General features: G+C 51.3%; 1 protein-coding gene across 2 annotated transcripts; it reads left to right on the top strand.

Annotated features, from left to right (window-relative positions):
• The first annotated feature begins 1,205 nt into the window (after positions 1 to 1,205).
• Positions 1,206 to 18,587, top strand: Sun2 (Sad1 and UNC84 domain containing 2). 2 transcript variants are annotated; one of them, XM_051189369.1, is made up of 18 exons: positions 1,206 to 1,410; positions 3,707 to 3,866; positions 4,564 to 4,754; positions 4,900 to 5,040; positions 5,830 to 5,925; positions 6,242 to 6,335; positions 7,564 to 7,637; positions 9,205 to 9,332; positions 12,219 to 12,473; positions 13,006 to 13,083; positions 13,471 to 13,514; positions 14,001 to 14,166; positions 14,504 to 14,725; positions 15,001 to 15,085; positions 15,383 to 15,498; positions 15,611 to 15,778; positions 16,019 to 16,111; positions 17,148 to 18,587. In XM_051189369.1, the coding sequence occupies exons 2-18, from the start codon at positions 3,745 to 3,747 to the stop codon at positions 17,259 to 17,261; spliced, it is 2,187 nt and encodes a 728-aa protein (XP_051045326.1). In that variant the 5' UTR covers positions 1,206 to 1,410; positions 3,707 to 3,744; the 3' UTR covers positions 17,262 to 18,587. The 2 variants fall into 2 exon arrangements, with proteins under 2 accessions (XP_051045326.1, XP_051045325.1); XM_051189368.1 differs by having other exon boundaries at positions 7,558 to 7,637.
• Positions 18,588 to 20,162: the final 1,575 nt, after the last annotated feature.

The raw sequence follows: 20,162 nt of genomic DNA, 5'->3' as shown, positions 1-20,162 counted from the left end.
AGTGCCTTCCTTCTCGGCCAGCATTCATGCAGGAGTTGGTTCCCAGCAAGCTTAAGTTGTTCAGGAGTAACAGTAATTAGCACAATTGTCCTAAAATATTGTAAGGGCAGGCAGCATCCCCTTTACAGACAGGACAATGAAAGTCTAGAATGGGGGTCTGGTTTTATCTGAAGGTAGAAACAATACAAGGATTTTCCTTAGTCTCCTACTGCCTTCCTAAACCATCGTTTGATATTTTATCATTTCTTGCCCCATTTTTCCTCTCTTCTCTTTTCTTTTGGCTCTTTAAAGTGATGGACAATTAGAAGAGATTGCACCAGAAGTGTTTTGTCCTCAGATGCATCTGCTGCATCTTTTTTGGGTTTGGATGGGGATTGGGAAACAGGCCCTTGGAGTCAGGCGTTCACTCTAGGGGGAGGAAAGTGGAAGTATGTGTCACCAGCCCTATTTTCTCTTGCCACCTGTTGTGAATGGCACCTTCCTTAAAACAAAAAACTGTTGTGAAAGTTTTGTTAGTGAGGGGTGGGTCCTAACCATTTGGTTGGGCATGGTGCCCCACACCTTTCAACACAGCACTTGGGAGGCAGAGGCAAGCTGATCTCCGTGAGTTCCAGCCAGTCTGATCTGCAGATCGAGTTCCAGGACAGCCAGGGCTGTTACACTGAAAAATCTTGTCTCGAAAAACAAAACAAACAAAAACAAAACAAAACAAAAGTTAAGAAAGAAACTCTGGACATTCTGGGTAGGTATCCTACCAAACTTCAACCTCAGAATGAAAATGGAATTAATCTTCTAATCTCAACTTTACTTCAGAGTGGCTCTTCAAAAGAAACAGAAAACCTCCACGAACCTATTCCCTTGTCTTTAAAATGGATATAGGCACGGATGGCTTTGGCAAGCTGTCCCACTCTTCAGCACGAGCCCCGGTCCCCTCGGGCCATTTCCACAACTCCCCATGTGCGCCATCACCTAAGGCCTTTAGGGCCCTGCGCCGGGCGCGCGTGGGCAGGGGAACGCGAGGGTACACTCCGCTCTCACAGCCTGGAGGTCGCACTCGCCTTCCGCTTCCCACGCGCGGACTTCGGGGCCCACGCGGAGGGCGGGCCGAGCCGGAGCCTTTGTGTTCAAACCGGCCAATGGGCGGCGACGGAGGGCGGGGCGGGCCGTCTGGGCCTGGCCAATGGGCTGCAGGCTGTCAGCATTGACTGACAGGCGCACACATACACACTCGGCCACGCGCGCGCAGCCCTGCCCCACTCGCGCAGCGCGGGCCTCCATCGGCTGCATTGTCCGCCCACCGACCCCGCGCCGTCCCGCGTCTCCGCTCCGCGAGTGTCACAGCCCCTGGCCCGGCTCGGACCAGCCTGAGGCGCCGCCCTCAGGACCCCGACGCGGGAAGAGCCACGCAAGGTAAGGGACGGAGTGGTCCCGCCTCCCGCGGACCCGCGCCTGCCTGACTCGGGTCGCCGTCCGACCGAAGCGCCGTCCTGCGCAGCCCTGTCCGGCCAGGCCGGATCACCCCAGCCCCCGCGCGGCGCACGCCCCGGGCCACCCGCGGGCCGGCGCCCTGACGCATCGCGGTCACGGGGAGGGCGCTGTCCCCAGGCGGGACTTCCCCAGCAGCCTCCGGGGAGGAGGGCAGCCAAGACCCAGCCGCCCCAAACCGGCCCAGGGCAGTGCCACTGACCGATTCCTGGCACTGAAGTTCCCAGCCTGCGCCACCGTCGCCTGTCACAACTCTAGGGGGAGGAGAAAGAGAGGCCCATTTAGCTCAGTTCCAAAACAGCTTAACCCAACCAAACCAAAACAAAGCCATCGCGCTGCGCGCCGGGACGTGATTTAGAGTCAGGACAGGGGTGAGCGCCTGGAGCACTCTGTGTGTCCCACGGGAAGTAGAGTGGAAATGTCACGTGTAAGATTCCTCAAGATCGGGGCTAAGTCTCAATTGTAATGAAGGCTCCGAAGTGGGGGAAGGATGTTTTATTTGAGGGTTTTGTAACTGATGGCGGGGTAGAGAAGTGTCTATCCCAGGGGCTCCCCACAGTGTAGACCTTTGTCATCTTGTGAAACCTGTATGGCTGCTGTGGTAAACTATTTTGTGACAACAGGATGCAGCATGAAAGATAAAGATAAGGGCCATACAGTTCGGGGAGTGCTGGAAGGTGGCACACTGTAAGGGTTCAGTACCCTACCTCCCCACCTCAGAACGTTTAGATTCTTGCCAACAACAGCGTGGGTTCTGTCTAAACATGTTGCAATGTTTTTCCCCTGGCAAAGGCTTCATCTGCTGCAGCAGGGCAAGGGTTAAGAGGGGGAGGGTGTGGGTATCTGGAGCTGTCAGGTGGGGGTGGCAGTCATGGGTGGAACTACCTTATAAGGATTAGAATACAACATAGGACTCAGGCCAACGTCCTGCTTTGGCTACTACCAGTTGGTCCTTTTACCAACCCGGCTAAAGAGAGTCAAGGATGCCAGATGGGCATCCCTCCTGGGAAGGCGCCAATTAGCCCAGACAGGAGGCTGCTTGTCTTGCTAGCTGGATGAACCTGACCTTCTGGTTTCTATGGTCAGGGTTTGGGTGTGTTTTCCACCACTGGGAGGTCATTGTCGACCAGGAATATCAGAAGTGATACAAAGTCACAATACCTGGGACTCTTGTTAGTTTTTGTAATCCTTGCTGGCCCAGGTTATGAGTTGCCTGTTTTGGTAATCTGAGATATGAGTTCCGATTCCAGAGATGAAACGTTTGTTTACCTTCCCTCACATGGTGGAAGGTCAGGTCTTTTCACCTTGGCCTTCTTACCAATTTCACCCCACCCCACGGGGTGACTGTGACTGCCCTGTAGGCCAGACTGCAACACCACAGCTCCACCTCTATGTTAGTTCGTTAGCAAATACTCGTTGTGTAAGTGCTATGTAACCACATAGTTTACAGCTGTGTTCCAAGGGTATGTTATATGGAGCCATAATGCTTCCCAAACAACTTGTAACAACTTGTAAACCTTTTGATGGAATGCTTAGGTCTAGGTCCCTGCAGCCCCTCAGGTGTGAGCAGAGAGAGACCTGGCTAGTGTCCCAGGTTCCTCCCTTGTAGAAGGGTGATGATGGCCACCTTGCTTATGCCAGGGTCATTGATGAGTAGGAAAGGAGCCAGACAGCTAGGAGTCATCTATCATTGTCATTGTTACATCACGATACGCTGAGGGGCTGCAGAATATGAGCACCATGGCAGTGTAAGTGGGAAGGGTTTCTGCTACAGGGATGTGACTAAAAGGAAGCAAAGGAAGGCATGCCCAGTGGAAGGGGAACAGTGGGTGTGAGGCTGGATGGTTTAGGAAGAGGATAAAGCACTAGTGGGGGGAGGGGAGGGGCTGGAGAGCACACCCCAGGAAGTCATGATCAAAAAGTGCTTGTCACATGTCACTCTCTGCTGCACATCAGAGGCCTATCTCAGGCTCCCACAGAGCTCAGTGCCAAGGAGGATAAAGACAAACAACCTATGGACTAGGAAACCTTGTGAAAAGGGCCTTGGAAGAGGCTCCCTGAGTCCTAAGTAAACCCCAAGGCAGGGAGTGGCCAGAGGTGACTGGAGAGAGATGCCCCCATCTCTCTGGGGTGCAGGGCATCTGTTCTCTCTAGTGAGATAGTGCCAGCAGCTCTCCTCTGGGTAGCCTCATACCTTAAATGTTGTCCTGTCTCCCTCAAGTCTTTCTTCAGGACAAGGTTCCCTACTCTTCCCCCATCATGTCAAGACGAAGCCAGCGCCTCACACGCTACTCCCAGGATGACAATGATGGCAGCAGCAGCAGTGGCACAAGCTCCGTGGCAGGCAGCCAGAGCACCCTATTTAAAGACAGTCCTCTCAGGTAGGAACAGAGCAGGCAGCTCTGCCTTTGCCACTCTTGTGGATGGAGATGAGACTCCTGTGCTTGTTTGGTCAAGAGGGGTCTGCCTTTCTTCAGGAATCTGTAAGGATCCCAGGACCCAGGATGCTGCCTTCTCCACACACTGTGAGCAGGGGCCACCCAGAATCAGATTCAGTGAACAGGAAGTGGGGAAAGGCAGCTTCATACAAAAGCCAGGCAGGAAATACCAAAGCTGTAAGTGGGGCTTACAGCAGCAAGTCTACTATGGACAGGTGTGGCAGTCCAGCTGCCTTCCCCAGGCCCACACCTCATACTTCACCATCTGTAGGGCCTCAGTAGCTGGTCCCTGACTCTGGACAACAATGCCTTGTCATCCTGCCTCCTTATAACCATGAGGCCCCTAAGGCTCTGGGAAGCCAGGTCAGGTTTGTCCAGATTTTCATTAGGTTGTGGAAACTCCTAGTCCCACTAGGAAGCATGGGACAATGTTTGGCTTTGAAGTTATAGACCTGACTTGAATGATGGCCCCTCTCTGGTGAGATTCAGTGAAGTACCTGTGCTCAGAAATAGAAGTAGATGGGTTGTTGGTCTCCTGGCAACGAGGCCTACCCATGCAAAGTAGCCCTGCCAGAACTGTTGGCTTTCCTGGCCTGGCTAGGCTCACTTCCCTGCCTCTCCCCTAATGGCTGACCCACAGGACTTTGAAGAGGAAATCTAACAACATGAAGCGCCTGTCCCCAGCTCCACAGCTGGGCCCCTCCTCTGACTCCCACACCTCCTACTACAGCGAGTCTGTGGTTCGGGAATCCTACATAGGCAGCCCCCGGGCCGCATCCCTTGCCAGGAGTGCCCTCCTGGATGACCGTCTACACAGTGAGACATATTGGAGTGAGTATCCCAGATCTCCCTCCTGAGACCTGGTCTCCAAATTTCCACCCCTGTCCGTGTTCCCAATGCTCCTCTTAGTAACCCTCAGCCCCAGGCCTACTAGGGTGGAGGCTGTGGGAGCTCACCCAATGTCCTCCCCTGCCAGGTGGGGATCTACGAGGGAGGAGGAGAAGAGGCACAGGTGGCTCAGAGAGCAGCAAAGCCAATGGGCTCACCACAGAAAGCAAGGTCTCAGAGGACTTTTTTGGCTCTTCCTCGGGCTACTCGTCAGAGGATGACTTTGCAGGTAGGTACTGTCTCATTAGCCCATGTGAGTGGACTCTAGGGCTACAGGGGACCAAGGACAAGGGGCGCCCTGACAGTGTGAGAAGACCTCACATGTTGTAGGCACTTCACAGCTTCACTGAGAGCTTGGGATAGAGTGTCAGTAGTAGAGAATTTGCCTAGCAAACATGCAACCTTGGGTGGTTGTCTGTCTCGTGTGTGTGTGTGTGTGTGTGTGTGTGTGTGTGTGTGTGTGTGTGTGTGTATGCATGTACACCTTACTACACATGTGCACACCTTACTAAGTGTTGAACCAAGTTCTCCCTCCTGACTCAAGCAGTCCCTTACTTAGGACTTTTGTGTCCTAGGTGTCCTCCACTAGTCTGTGAGTGATCCATGACCATACTACTGTGTTTAGGGCAGTTTAACCTGGGATTCAAGCATGGTCAATACTCAGTAATTTCTCTTACATGCAGGAGTGATCCCCTCGTCTGGTTCTAAGCAACTGCCTGGAGATTGTCAGCCAGGAGAGGGGTGGAAAGGGGAAATAAATTGTCAGGGCCTGGGGATGTGGCTTAGAGGCATAGTGCTGTAGCAAGCACAGGTTCTAGATTCAATCTGCAGCACCAGGAAAAAGATGTTGGAGATTTCCCATTCCATCAATTCACAAACATTCCTTGACCTACTGTGTTCTGGGCCAGTCTGATACTCTGGGAGCAGGATGTAAGGCTTCAGCTCAAGGAGAAATCAGGTTCCATATCCAGGGCTCAGGATGACAGGAGTTGAGTTTGCTTCCTTCCCTTCCCTGCAGGCTACTCGGACTCTGACCAGCATGGTTCAGGGGCAGGGTTAAGGAGTGCAGCATCTCGGGCAGGCTCATTTGTCTGGTCACTGGTCACTTTTCCAGGTGGGTTCTTGCTGTGTGCTAGGCTACTTCTGTACTCTGCAGCAGTCATTTCTTACTGTATCTGATTGGGCACCCAGGTCTACTGAGTCAGGAAGGCCTGTTGTGGAATAATCACTGGGCGCCAAGAGCTGTGGGAAAGCCCTGGCTGAACATAAGTCACTGCAGAACAGGTTGGGGTATAGGGAGACTGAGCAGGTGAACTTGCAAAGGGGTACTGTGGGACAGAGGGGGCAAAGGTTGGGCAGGGAACTTACAGATGGGGAAAGGGTAGTGTGCTAAATATGACCAAGTCTTAGGCTTAATGGCCACTTTTCAGGCCGACTCTTCAGTCTTCTCTACTGGTGGGTTGGCACCACCTGGTACCGCCTGACAACTGCTGCCTCCCTCCTGGATGTCTTCGTCTTAACCAGGTGAGTGAAACTGCAGCCTTGATGATGACTCAGAAAGACCTGGTAGCACAGGGCTTGATAGAGCATCTGAGCTTGAATGTTGCTCACCATGTAGCTTTTGGCGTAGGCAGGTTTTCCTTCCTAGTTAATAACTCTTCCAGCCATACTCTGGAACACAGGCTTGTACATCACCTGGGTCATTCCTAGGAACCAAGCTCAGCCACTTCTGATCCTCAGAGAAAGGGTGGCTTTGCTCCCACTCGCAAACCACAAACCTTGAAGCATTAATTCAAAAATAGGGTAGAAAGTCCTGATTCCTCCTCAGGCCTGTGACAGGCTACATTCCAGAGGTCCCTGTTCATGGTCAGAAGCCATAAAGAGGCATTGTCCAAGGATGCTGTGGGGTTATCCCCAAGTTCCCAAACCAGCAGAGCAGAGGCCTAGGGCCATGTGGGCAGAAAGCAAAGGCTAGACCCAGTCAGGGCATCTCTGGCCAAGTCCAGGTCATGGAGCATGACTAGTGTTGCTGGGAAGAGGGGCAGTCACCAAAGAATCCGAGAGAACTGAGAATCAGTCAAGGGCACTCAGAGTCTGAAGCCAGTCTGAGCTACATAGGAAATCCAGGTCAGCCTGCCTCAAAAAATATATGTATGGTATGCATGGTGGGTGTGTGGGGTGGCTGGAGAGTTAAGAACACTGGCTGCTCTTCCAGAGAGTGGATTCCTAGATCTCCCAGAGTTAGATTCCTAGATGGTGGCTCATAACGGTTTGTAACTTCAGGTCTAGGGGATATAACACCCTCTTCTGGACTCTGAAAGTATCTACACTCACCTGCACATACATCTACACACATAAGTTTTAAAATTCATAGAGCTGGGGCTGGACAGATGGCTCAAAGGTTAAGGGCACTGGATGCTCTTCCAGAAGTCCTGAGTTCAATTGCCAGCAACCTCATGGTAGCTCACAACCATCTGTAATGAGATCTAGTGCCCTCTTCTATCATGCAGGCAGAACATTGTATACATAATAAATAAATCTTAAAAGAAAAATAGAGCCCAAATCTCCCCACTCTTAGGCCCCACAGGTACCATTCTAGTGCACTAGACTGGCTCTCATCCCATGGGAAACTCAAGGGTACATGTTTAACTCTAGTTTAGAATTCTAGAAAAGTCCCAAGGGACTGAGTGGAGCTTGGAAGCCCAGATCCCACATGCTGACATCAGCTTCTGTCTGTCCTCCTGAGGTCCAGGCACTTCTCGCTGAACCTGAAGACTTTTCTGTGGTTCCTCCTGTTCCTGCTGCTCCTGACTGGTCTTACCTATGGTGAGCGGGCTGGAAGAGAGGGAAGCTAGAGGGAGGGGCAGGGTGTGCCCCTGGGCTAAAAGTGATCCAGGGGTAGGGTGTGACACTCACTGGGCTAACAGTGATCCAGGGACAGGGTGTGACAGATGCTGGACTAACAGTGATCCAGTGGAGTGGGTCACAGACAGAGCCCTGGACCTGACTTTCTCATCCCCCCAACCCTACCATACTGACCCAGGCTGTCCTGTCTGAGAGTATCTCAGGCTGAGGAGATATGCCTCTTCTGACCTTGCTCTTGCTATGGTACAGAGTGCCTCTGGGAGGAACATGCCCCTGGACAGCCACTCTGTGGGTAGCAAACAGGAACTCTGCGCTATTATTAGGAGCAGCTATTTTTCCTCTATTCCAAATCAGGACAGAGTGTGCAAGTCATTTTTATAAGATCAAGTGAAACCTCTGGCTGTCTTTAAGCTAGAAGCTGTGAAACAGCGGAAAAAAGAACTGACTGGGACATTAAGAGCTGCTTCTCCACAGCCCTGCCTCATTTGGCCTGTCACAGGACCTTCTTGTCATCTTTGCCTTGTGTATTCTGCTTCTCATTGGACAGTTCCACTGAGTTTCCAGTGTCATGTGATGTGGCTGTGTAATCCCAGACTCACTTTCAATGACTGCAATAGCTTGTAGAGAGTTGGTTTTACAGTCTTTTGTTTTGTTTTGTTTTTTCCCTTTTGGGATGGGGTTTCTCTGTGTTAGCTCTGGCTGTCCTGGAACTCTGTCTTCCAACTCACATCCACCACCACTTTTATTAATAAGAAGGCGGGACATTTCCCCAAATGTTGGTTTCCTTTTTGTTTCCTGTTACAAGAATAATAATTATTTTATTACTCATGATAGCATAGTGTTTATCCTGTCAGCATTTTCCCAGGTGTTGAGTACAGCTCAGTCTGAGCTTCACTGTTCTCTTATAGGGTTGGAGGAGCTGGTGTCACAGCCAGGGAATGTGTAGTTGGGAGGGCTCAGGGAGTATGTATATGGTGATGTCTACACAAGCTAGTGACTGTGTATACTCCATTCCCCTTGCTGCTCATGGCTGATTAGTGGCAAATATGACTTGTTTTTTCAGGCCCTCTCTGTTTCTCTGTGGCTGCAGTCTTGGGCCCTGGGGCCTCAGTGTCCCACCTTGAAAAGGGGGGCTGTGTTCTCTTGAGTGATGCTCAGTGTCAGCAGCCCGTGGAGCTGGGGAGCTGCTAAGCCCACTCACAAATGGCTGCTTGAGCCATTTAAACCTTCTTCTGGATAGGGCAGCCAGTGGTGGTTGTTGTGAAAGCTCCCCCAAGAGACTGTGCACTGAGACAGCGAGGGCTACCATCAGGGCTGGGTTCCACCCCTGGAAATATGGAGCTGGTAAAGGAAGGTGCTTTCACATAAGTGTCACTGTCTTGGAATGATCGAAATAACACAGAGACTGATATGAGCATGAATGAGCTGTGAGGTCGTGGGATGTTGTTTCTACCCATGGTAGAGCAGGACTCACAATGAGTGACACAGGCCATATGACACATTCTAAGCACTCTCTCCCTGTGCCTAGGTGCTTGGTATTTTTACCCCTTTGGGCTGCATACATTGCAGCCCACCTTGGCCTCCTGGTGGGCAGCAAAGGAGAGTAGGAGGCAGCCAGAGGTGTGGGAATCCAGAGATGCCTCTCCACACTTCCAGGTGAGTCTGTGGGTGCTGAGGGTGGTGAGTAGACTTCTGCAGCCTGACTTTGCAGGTGCACCCCAGCTCACATAAAGCCACAAAACCACAACACCTTTTCTGGCTGTTTGAGGCGTAGGTCATGACTCAAGTTGTGTACATGCTCAGAAAGCAGAAGGAAGGAGCTTTGTTGCCTTTCAATGTGATTTCTCCATATTGCCATGACTTCTGTGTGTAACATCCTGATCAGGCACCCCCATTTCTCCCCCAACTTAAACTTGTGGCATAAAACTTCAAGTATGTAGTAGCTGTGGTCTGGAGGGCCCAGTGGGCCCTTTTGGGCTGAACCAGGTATTGTTCTTTTGTTACAGTTATAGGAATAAAGCTGGAGAAGGAGGTGGTGGTGTGGTCCCGAGTGGGGGTCCTGAGTGGGGGGGTCCCAAGGTAAGGGATCATGTGGGAGAGCATAATAGGTTCCATAGCAGGTGAGGGTGACAGAGGTGGAGAGAATAACACACCAGGCAGATAGAGCTTGAATGAGGAGTTTATTTAGAAAGGGGAGTGAGGGGGAAGGGAAGAGACTTAGGGGCACCCGGAACAGAAGAGGGGGAGACAGGAGGGGAGCAGAGCTGGAAGGCATAAGAGGGTGTAAGTGGGCAGGGGTCTGACTTTTAAAGGGGTCCTTTACACCTGCCTGCAGACTAGTACTCATGGAACCCTGGGCTGACCAGAGTACTGCCTGAGTGCATTCTGCCAGGTGACAGGGGCAGGCCAGCGTAATGCCCTTACACCAGGACAGGTGGTGCTGGTTGTTTAGTGGGCCTTCAATGGGACAGCTGCCCCCAGGTGCTCTTTGTTCACCTGTCAAGCTAGCCTGGGCTTGTTCCCATAGCAGCTCAGCTGTGTTCTAACAAGCCAGACAGTTGGGACCTGGAAGAACAAGTATTAGGGACTGACCAGATTCAAGGAGAGGGAGGCAAGGAGAGGAAAGCCCCCCCCCCCACAACAAGTAACCTGCCAGGCCACTCTGCAGAAGCTGCAGACATGGGAATGAGAGACAGAGGTCAGTTTATAATCTGCTCAGGTCTTAAGATGGGGCAGATCCAGGCTGTGCTCTCCAGGGGCCTGTAGTCAGTTGTGGTAACAAGTGGACATATAACCAGAATGTAGTAGAAATACAGGATACCCAAAACTCTGTCCAGGAGTTGGGGGCCTTTTTCAGTGCACAGGTAAGAGACCTGAGTTCAGATCCCCAGTATGACTAGTGCATACCTGGTGCTGGGGTTGGTGATGGAGTCGGGTGGATCTCGAGGGCCTGGCCAATCAGGCTAACTGAAATGGTGAGCTCCAGGTCCAATGTGAGAGCCTGTGTCTAAAAATAAGGTGGAGTGCCATAGAGGGGTACACATAATGCCAACCTCTGGCCTCCCTTTGTGCATAAACAAGTACATCTTCACATACATGGGCATACGCATATGCACACACATATATGAACATGGCACACAAATGCACACATGTGCACTCACACACTCACACATTTCTTTGTCTCAGCAGGACATGGTGGCTAACACCTGAAGTCCTGCTACTTGGGAGGCTAGGGCAGGAGAATCACCATGAATTTGCAGTTAGTCTGGGCTACATAAGTAAACTGCAGGATAGTCTAGACTGACTGACACCCTTTCTCAACAAAACAAACAAATCCACCCTCCCAACTCTTTGTCCTCTAGTGATTGATTTGAACTTCTCTTGTACCCGATGAGTTAAGCTTTTAAATTGTGTGTTCCAGCAAGTTCCTTTTTCTGAGTATAAATCTTAGTTCTTAAAATGATGGCCTCTCATGTCAGCTGCAAATTCCTTTTAAAGTTAATCTTTGAAGGGATGAGGAGCAAACTCAGATCTTGAACCACTTTTCATGTGGAAAGGAGTAAAGCCAGCAGAGCTTGGCCTGGCTTCTGCTAGTGTGGCACTGTGAAGACAGCTGGTTTGGAGAGGTGATGGCAGGGGCAGGGGCGGGTAGGCTCCAAACAGGATTCTGTGCTTGCTGCTTGCTGCCTTTTGAGTCATGCGAGCATATGCTTAAAACAGAATTTCTACAACCTGAGATCTCTGCCACAAAGTCCCTTGCCCTTTAAGGGACAGTAATTAGATTGCATTTTGTAATCTCTCTAGGCAAAGATTTTGTTGTTTGACCAATAACAATCTTCAGAATTTATGACATAATATCAGATGCCACCCTTGGTCCAAATGGCTGTTACTGTATCTTCTCTGTAGGACATTCCTTTAAATGAGGAAAGTGCAAAGCTTTTAAACCATTCCTCCTTTGGTGTAGTTATGTATGGAAGAGCAAAAGCACGTAAAAGCCAAAAGCTGCCTCCTATCCCAACCTTACGGCTCATGGGATGCTCAAGTGGGTCCCTATGACCATCCTGCAACTTCATGGAAATTTTTCTGGCTAGCTCCTGTGTTCAGACCTCCTCTCCTAGCCACCTTCTCCTCCATGTTGGGATCTGATGTTTACATGTTTAGGGAGCATTGCCCTGCCCCTCCCCCTGCAGTGAATGCCCTATATCTCCTGGCATGTGCCACAGCTACTAGCTGTGTCCCAGCTGGTTTTGCCTTTTTTTTAATTTTTTTTTCAAGAGAGAGGGGGTCTCACTAGATACCCCTGACTGTCCTGGAACTCACTTGTAGACCATGCTGGTCTTGAACTCACAGAAATCTGCCTGCCTCTGCCTCCTGAGTGCTGAAATTAAAGGTATGTACTTTGCGGTCATGTCCCAGCTATGCTGAGTCAGGAGCCCCTTGAATTCTCTTTCTGCCAGCTGTTTCAGTGGCCATACTCAGGAAGCCTTGTGGTAGGCTCCCCTGAACTCCTTAATCTCTGTTCTTTTTCTCTGGCTTCACTAGGCAGAGCAGCGGATTCTCTCTCGTGTACACTCCCTGGAGCGGCGCCTGGAAGCTCTTGCTGTTGAGTTTTCCTCCAACTGGCAGAAGGAAGCCATTCGGCTGGAACGCCTGGAGCTACGGCAGGGAGCTGCTGGCCACGGAGGCGGCAGTGGCCTGAACCATGAGGAGACCCTGTCTCTCCTGGAAGGGTTGGTGAACCGTCATGAAGCTGCCTTGAAGGAGGACTTGCGCAGGGATACAATGTCTCGTATCCAGGTGGGGGAACAGCATTGCCTGGGTGTGGGACTGCACATCCCCTAAGGGTAATGCCATAGAAACCCTTGAAAGTGCACATATTGGGTGCAGGAGGCCTGGCAGGGCATGAGGGAAGACAGTAATATAGAGGTACCCAGTCAAGATGGGGATGATCCATCTTCCATGGTAGGAGTGCCTGGCATAGTGCCTGGCACTAGTAAAGTGTTAGACACTAGGTGGTACTCCTTGTATTTCAGAGCCTTATAGCATATGGCCAGGAGCTGAAACCCTGGAGTTAAAAGTCCCAGAATGAGCCTAGTTAGATTACATCCTAGTCACAAGTGTTCCTCCAAAGGCAGCTGTCAAACTTCAGTCTCTCAGGGTATGGTGACTCGCACTTGTAATCTCATCACTCAGGAGGCAGAGGCAGGTGGATCTCCGAGTTTGAGATCAGCCTTGGTCTACATCTCGGAGTTCTAGGACAGTCAGGGCTACACAGAGCCCTAAAACAAAACAATGCAAACACAAAGACCAGTTTCTTCATATCTGGCAGGAAGAACTGGCCACCCTGAGGGCAGAGCATCACCAAGACTCGGAAGACCTCTTCAAGAAGATTGTGCAAGCCTCTCAGGTCAGTGGGCTGGGCATGCAGTCCTGTACTGGGGATCTCACCCAAACTTAGATCTGTGCTTGCTTCTTCCATGGATACTGCTGGGATGCTGAGTAGACAGGGAGTAGTCTCTCATGCCTTCTCTAGGGGCTGAAGTTGCCTCACATAGATGCTCAATGAGATGTGTATGGGACAAGGATGGTAGTTGTGCTGCATGTGTTTGTGCTCAGTGAACATAAGCATGGGTGAGAATGAGTCTAGCAAGACTCGAAGGATTCTAATTGGTTTGATCTCTGCTGAAAGGGCTGGGAGACCCTGAAGCAGGGATGTGTGATTAAGCAAAGAACAGACCCTCAGATTTCTTTGAACTCTTCATTTCTTGTCCTTGTTCCTTCTTCCTGCTTCCAGGAGTCTGAGGCTCATGTCCAGCAGCTGAAGACAGAGTGGCAAAGGTAATAGCTGCCATCTGGCCAAGGCCTGCTCTGCCACCCCATTAGGGCTCTGCTGGTTCCTTGGGGAAGATTGGTTGAAACTTAGCTTAGGACCCTGCCTGCAGCCTCTTAGGTACAGGGCAGGTTGGTAAGGACTGGGGGTGGCAGGGACAGGTAGGTACTGCAGTGAAACTGGAGCTTGTGGACTGGACTATGTGGCTTATGCTCTTATGACCAAGCTGTAAAGGCACAGGAAGCCATCTCACTTTGAATTGTGCACTCTGAGTTTAGAGGGACTCAGACCAGAATTAGCTCTGAGACGGGCAAGCCAGTTCCCAAGTTCATGTGCTGTGCTCTGCTGCCATACTCCAAGGGTAGTCCTGCTCCTGCACACATACAGTGAGCGATGGGCATACACCTTATGACAGGTGTCATTCGGGGGGGGGGGAGGGGGTCCTCTTCCTTCTTCACCATGGCCTTCTGTTGCTTCTCTCCCTCTGAGATTAGGATGACCCAGGAGGCCTTCCAGGAGAGTTCTGTGAAGGAGCTGGGACGGCTGGAAGCCCAGCTGGCCAGCCTGCGGCAAGAGTTGGCTGCCCTGACTCTGAGACAGAACTCGGTGGCAGATGAAGTGGGACTGCTGCCACAGAAAATCCAGGCTGCCAGGGCTGATGTGAGTTGGAATTACCCAGAGCCAGGGCAAACATCCTACCAAGACCACCCACCTGGGGGCGGGGCCATCAGTGGGGCAGTAACCCTGGCCTGCTGGTCTGGAGGCATATATACTGTTGGACTGATGCAGGACTGATGCAGACCTGGGCTCTGGGGGAAATGCTTCCCATTCCTGGTCATTGTTCCCTGGAAAGCAGTTCCTAACCTCTTTCTTTCCTCTCTCTCTGGGTCTCCTTCCCTTCCAGCTCTGCTCCCTCCTTGAGTGACAGTCCACCAGCCCTGCCATAGCAGCCCCAGCCATTCTGCAAGAGTCTTAGTGACACTGCTTTTGTCCCTAGGTGGAATCCCAGTTTCCTGACTGGGTCAGTCAGTTCCTTCTCCGAGAAAGGGGTGCCAGTAGTGGACTCCTACAGAGAGATGAATTGCATGCTCAGCTGCAGGAGCTGGAGAGCAAGATCCTTGCCAGCATGGCTGAGATGCAGGGCAAGTCAGCCAGGGAAGCTGCAGCCTCTCTGGGACGGACACTGCAGAAAGAAGGCGTGGTTGGGGTGACAGAGGAGGTAAGGGATGACTACCCTCCTGGCACACTGCTTTCTTCCTGGAAGCTATAGACTTGAACAGTCCTACACTGCCAGCTCCTTGTACATTCTAAGACATAAGTGATAGACCCTCCTGGCTGGAGGTTCAGGTGTATGTTCTGGGCCAAGTGTGGATGGTGGGGGTGTATAAGACCTGCTTGGGTACTATTGGTGCCAGTCTAGTAGTCAGTCCATGGGTATGCATTTAGTGTCTGTGCCCCATTCACATCAAACTGTCTCCTGGGGACATGTTTTAGCAAGTGCACCGGATCGTCAAGCAGGCCCTGCAGCGCTACAGTGAGGATCGTATTGGAATGGTAGACTACGCCCTGGAATCAGGAGGTGTGTGTGCTGTCTTCACCACTTTGCCTTATCTTGGTCCTTAAAATGGCTAGTGCTAAGCCCAGGCAGCCCAGTGCTAAGCATACAGGGCTTGGGCCAGTATCAACCAGACTCCCAACCAAGCCAGAGATGGCTGGGAGAGGCCTTGTGAATATGGGTTAGAGCTAAGTACTGGGCTTGAGGTACATGTCCCTCATGCTCTGTGAGGAATCCGGTAATGGCTCTTCAGCTCTGGAACCACCAGAGTTTATTGGGCCTCCCCACTGTGAGTTTTAAAACCTTTCTTTCCTATGACAGGAGCCAGTGTTATCAGTACCCGGTGTTCTGAGACTTATGAGACAAAGACAGCCCTCCTCAGCCTCTTTGGCATCCCCTTGTGGTACCACTCACAGTCACCCCGAGTCATTCTCCAGGTGGGCAGTCAGTGAGAGCCTAGTGCACCCTAAGCACAGTGGGGTATGCCCGTCTCAGTCAGCAAGACCTGGATTAAAGCCCCTTATCTGACATGCCTTTCACCCCCTCCAGCCAGATGTGCACCCAGGTAACTGCTGGGCATTCCAGGGGCCTCAAGGCTTTGCTGTGGTCCGTCTCTCTGCTCGAATCCGTCCCACAGCTGTCACCTTAGAGCACGTGCCTAAGGCCTTGTCACCCAATAGCACTATCTCCAGTGCTCCCAAGGACTTTGCCATCTTTGTGAGTACCAAGTCTGTGCAGGGGTGGGGTGGGGTGGGGGTGGGAGTTAAAGGAGGGGTGTCTTGGCTAAGAATCACATTTAGGTGGCTCTGGTGGCTAGGGAGTTAGTGCATTTAAAAGAGGAGAGCCATCTGAGACCTGGTTCTTTAGGGTAACTGTCTGAGGCTGCAGTGCAGACAGCAGTGTGAGAGTGAAGTGGTCCTCCCTGACTCTTCCCCATCCCTGTATGCTTTTCTGCAGGGCTTTGATGAAGACCTGCAGCAGGAAGGGACACTTCTTGGCACATTCGCCTATGACCAGGATGGGGAGCCCATCCAGACCTTCTATTTCCAGGTACAGGATTGTGTGCTCATGGGGTGGTCCCTCATAGCATCAATAGCAGGCGTCTTCCAGTACTCACAGTGCCAGGCACAGGGCTCAGAGAGCTGTCCTTCATCCTGCCTTAGTTCAGGGTATAGGGTAGAGATTACTCTCCTGTCACTGTCACAGAGATGGCAGGGGCGACACTGAAGTGAGTTTTATTTTATTAAAGGAGGGTTGTGACAAGGATGTAATTATGATGGAAGTTCAGGATGATCATGTGGGCATCTGGCCTGCATATAAGGGGATATCCAATCTTCTCTGCCTGGTAGGGGCAGGTTCTGGAGCTCAGTTCATTTTAGTTCTTTGTGTTGTTTCCCCCCCCCCCCGTGTGTGTGTGTGTGTATGTGAGAGAGAGAGAGAGAGAGAGAGAGAGAGAGAGAGAGAGAGAGAGAGAATTTTGCTTGCATATATTCTGTGCATCTTTTGTTTGCCTGGTACCCTAGGAGGCCAGAAGAGGGCTTTAGATGCCTTGGAACCAGAGTTAGACTATAAGCTACTACCATATGGGTGCTGGGAATTGAACTAGATCACATGGAAGAGTAGCCAGTGCTCTTAACTGGCTCTTAACTGGGCCAGCTTTTCAGCCCTGTAACACTATGACTTTTAAGCATAAAATACAGGCTAGATCACACACTTCAGAAGAAAGCAAACCCTGTCTACAAGACTCCCATGAAAGTTCTGCACTGATAATGCTAATTATGGTTGGGAATGAATTCATCGGTCTTGGATGAACTGTACTGGTCCTTGTTACTCAGACTGTTCACATGTGGCCCAAGGGCTGGCTCACAAAGGCTAGTGTGCCCTAGGAACCCTGAAGTCCCCCAGGGCCTTTGACCAGGAAACTTTGTTCTAAGAAATAGACAGAAACTTTAGAAATTCAGTTTTTGTTGTTGTTATTTTGAGCCCCAAGGGAGGGAATATCTAGCTGCTGGAGTGACTCCCCTAGCCCTTCTATTGGTGAGGTGTCAAGGGACTCTGTGACAATGAACCCCTTTTCTCTACCCAGGCCTCTAAGATGGCCACATATCAAGTGGTGGAGCTTCGGATCCTGACCAACTGGGGCCACCCCGAGTACACATGCATCTACCGCTTCCGGGTGCATGGAGAGCCTGCCCACTAGCCCTTTGAGATCTTGTGCCTGCTGCTAGCCACCTGGGAGGCTCACCTTTCCCAGCATCTATCCCTGCTCTGAGAATAGGTGCACAGCACCCCACCACTGCCGACACATGCTTGATAGCACTCACTTCCAGGAGCAGGAACAAAGCATGTGTTGGATTCCCTGCACAGCCAAGCAGCTTGAGGTTGGCAGCAGGCTCTCATGCCTCTTAGTCTTTCTAGAGCTAGATGCCTGCCAGAGTGTATATATGTAGCATGCTTTGGAGGACTGGGAGTCAGCAAGTGAGACTATATTTGGTGGAGGGACTGGCATCAGGGGGCTCCTGGTAGATGCCAAAGCCACAAGGAGGTGAGCTAGGGGGTCTCGTGGCCTTTTAAAGCGGTGCTTAGCACTATGCAGTGGGGATTCTCTGGCAGATGCCTGGTAAAGGATGCTGTGCTCTCCCAACATGGCAGGTACCATGGCCCATAGGGCCCCAGGGGTTTCTTGAATTCTGGAGGTACCAGCTCCTATGTGTCTCTGAGGACTGTAGTCTGTGCCAACCTAGACAGTCCCCAGTGCTAGGGACCATTGCTTTTTCTCCTGATGTGGGGTGAGGGTCTACTCTGCACTTCATCCCTGCTGTACCCTGCCTGTGCCTGCAGCAAGCTTTCCATTCCCCTAGGGGAGGGCCTAGGCTGTCTTTGGGGCCATTCATTCAGGGTTGCCTACACGAGAGGGGAAATGACTTTGCAGGTTCTTCTGATCCAGTGCCAAGGTGTCAGGTGGAAAGGCTACACTAGCCCACTCCCATCTACGAGACCCTAGTGAGGGCCCTGTCCACTCTAAAACAACCCCCTTGGGCTCTCCGCACTGGCTTAGATTCTGTTTCCTTTCTGGCTCCTTCTCTATGTGGGCAGTTGGGTAGGGGGCTGGGAGGGAGGCTGACAGAAGTTACCTTGTGTGGGGAGGAAGAGGCTTTTAGACTAAAGGGCCCTGCTGTATTATATATAGAATTTTCAGGGGTTTTTTTTTGTTTGTTTTTTGTTTTTTAACTAAAAAGCTACAAGCTTGATTCCTAGCCCCATTCTGAGGGGCACCAGCTGTTACTCAGTTCCTGGCCTCTGAGGGGCTTGGTCCTGGCCTATGGGAAGGGCCAGGGGGAGCTGTCAGGCAGGGGCAAGCGGAAGCCCCACTCTCAGGGCTTGTTTTGCGCTCTCCTGTCACAAATGCTGCACTGTTGGTTCTTTTTTTAAAACAAAACAAAATAAAAACAAAATCTCTCCAGACTCTTATTTATGCCTATGCAATAAACAAATAAATAAAAATAAAGGCTGTCCAGGATCAATGCATTATGTTTTGTTTTCTCTCCTGGCTGTCACAGAGCAACTCAGCTGCTCTTGGAGATACAGGGGACTGAATTCTTAGCCAAACCACTGTAGTCAAAGACTTAGTCCTAATTCTCAGAAACCTAGGCCTTTGGCTAAAAACCACTGGGATGAACTTGGAACCCTAGCTAAGGTCCATTCCAGTGTTTTCTGGATTTGAGGACTGGAGGGAGTAAGATGACTTTAGGAGCTGTCAAGAGTACTATGGAGGAGAGTTCTTGTTTCTACTAACACAGGCAGAGGGTCTCAGGCTTAAGGAGGTATCTGTGACCAGTCTGCAGGACCTGTCAGAGTCTGGGGGAGATTCAGCTCAGGGCCTCCTACTGACCATGGTATCTTGCCTAGAGCTGGTTCTTGCCATGGCAGAGAAAATTAAAGCAGGAACTGGTCATCAGGCAGGAGAGGGCACTGGCTGGAGTACAAGTTGGCCCAGAGCTTTGTTCCAGAGTCCAAGGACACGATCTGTACTCACAGTTCATTCCATAAACACATCACTGGGCAGGAAGAGCTCCCAGCAAACAGTCCCGTAACTAGCCATACACCATCAGGGCTGTCTTTGCCACCTGAACAAGTTTTGAATTCTCTGGACCTCTTACAGTCTCACCCTCACAGCATTGTCTCCCTAACTTCCCAGCCCCAGCTGGATACACCCCTGTACCATGGCATATTTCTGTTACATCATCTCAGTGCCAGGCACCAATGACCCTGAACAGCTGCTGCCTGTGATGAGAACCTGGCTACCTCCATCCCACCCCACCCTATAGCCTCTGTCCTAGAAAAGATGCTGCTCATGCAAGTTGCACATACAGAAGGCTGGGTCTTGCCCTTGTGAGACTGAGACTCATGGATTACCAACTTTATTCTTTATTGACTGGGCTGGTATTTTCTCTAAATGGAGAGCTGAGAGGGCTGAGTTCTGCACAGACCTTTGTAGTCCCTATTAATGACAGTTCAACATAATTCAGTTAGCTCCCCTGGCCATACCCAGACCTACCTCCCTGAGGGGCTGAGGCCAGATACCAGAGTGATAGCGATGGCACCTGAACATAATAGTTCTAATGAGCACTATTGCTTACAGGGGCACAGTGAGGAGGAAATGAAGTCCTACTGTGGCCCAATGCTGTAGGAAGGCACAGTCTTCCACTGTGCCTTGTGCCCCATACTGTAGACCCATCACTACAAAGGCACCAGCCTAAGTCAGCCAGAGCCACAAATGTGAAAACGGAGTCACAGAGGGCCTCCTGCTGGCTGCGGAAAGCGGTGAAGTTAGCAGGAACACAGCACTGGAGATAGCCCTTCCCTTCCGAGCTTCAGGGTTGTCAACCTCAGAGCTGGCAGAAGTGACCGCCCATCTATGGAGTGGGCCAGCCCACTCACAGCAGCTCCACACTGCATGTAGCTCGTCCAGAACTAGTACTCACTCGATGAATCCACACAACCTGGAGGCGGGCAGGGTGGGTATCTCTCTACACAGGCAGTTCAAAGCTAGCTAGTGGAGCATTTACACCTGCAGAGGTGGGGCTCCTGGAAGCCCTAC

Source organism: Phodopus roborovskii, unplaced genomic scaffold, assembly GCF_943737965.1.
Source record: "Phodopus roborovskii unplaced genomic scaffold, PHOROB, whole genome shotgun sequence".
Lineage (NCBI taxonomy): Eukaryota > Metazoa > Chordata > Mammalia > Rodentia > Cricetidae > Phodopus > Phodopus roborovskii.
Note: the sequence above shows the minus strand (reverse complement) of the source record. Positions and strands in the feature narration are given on the sequence as shown.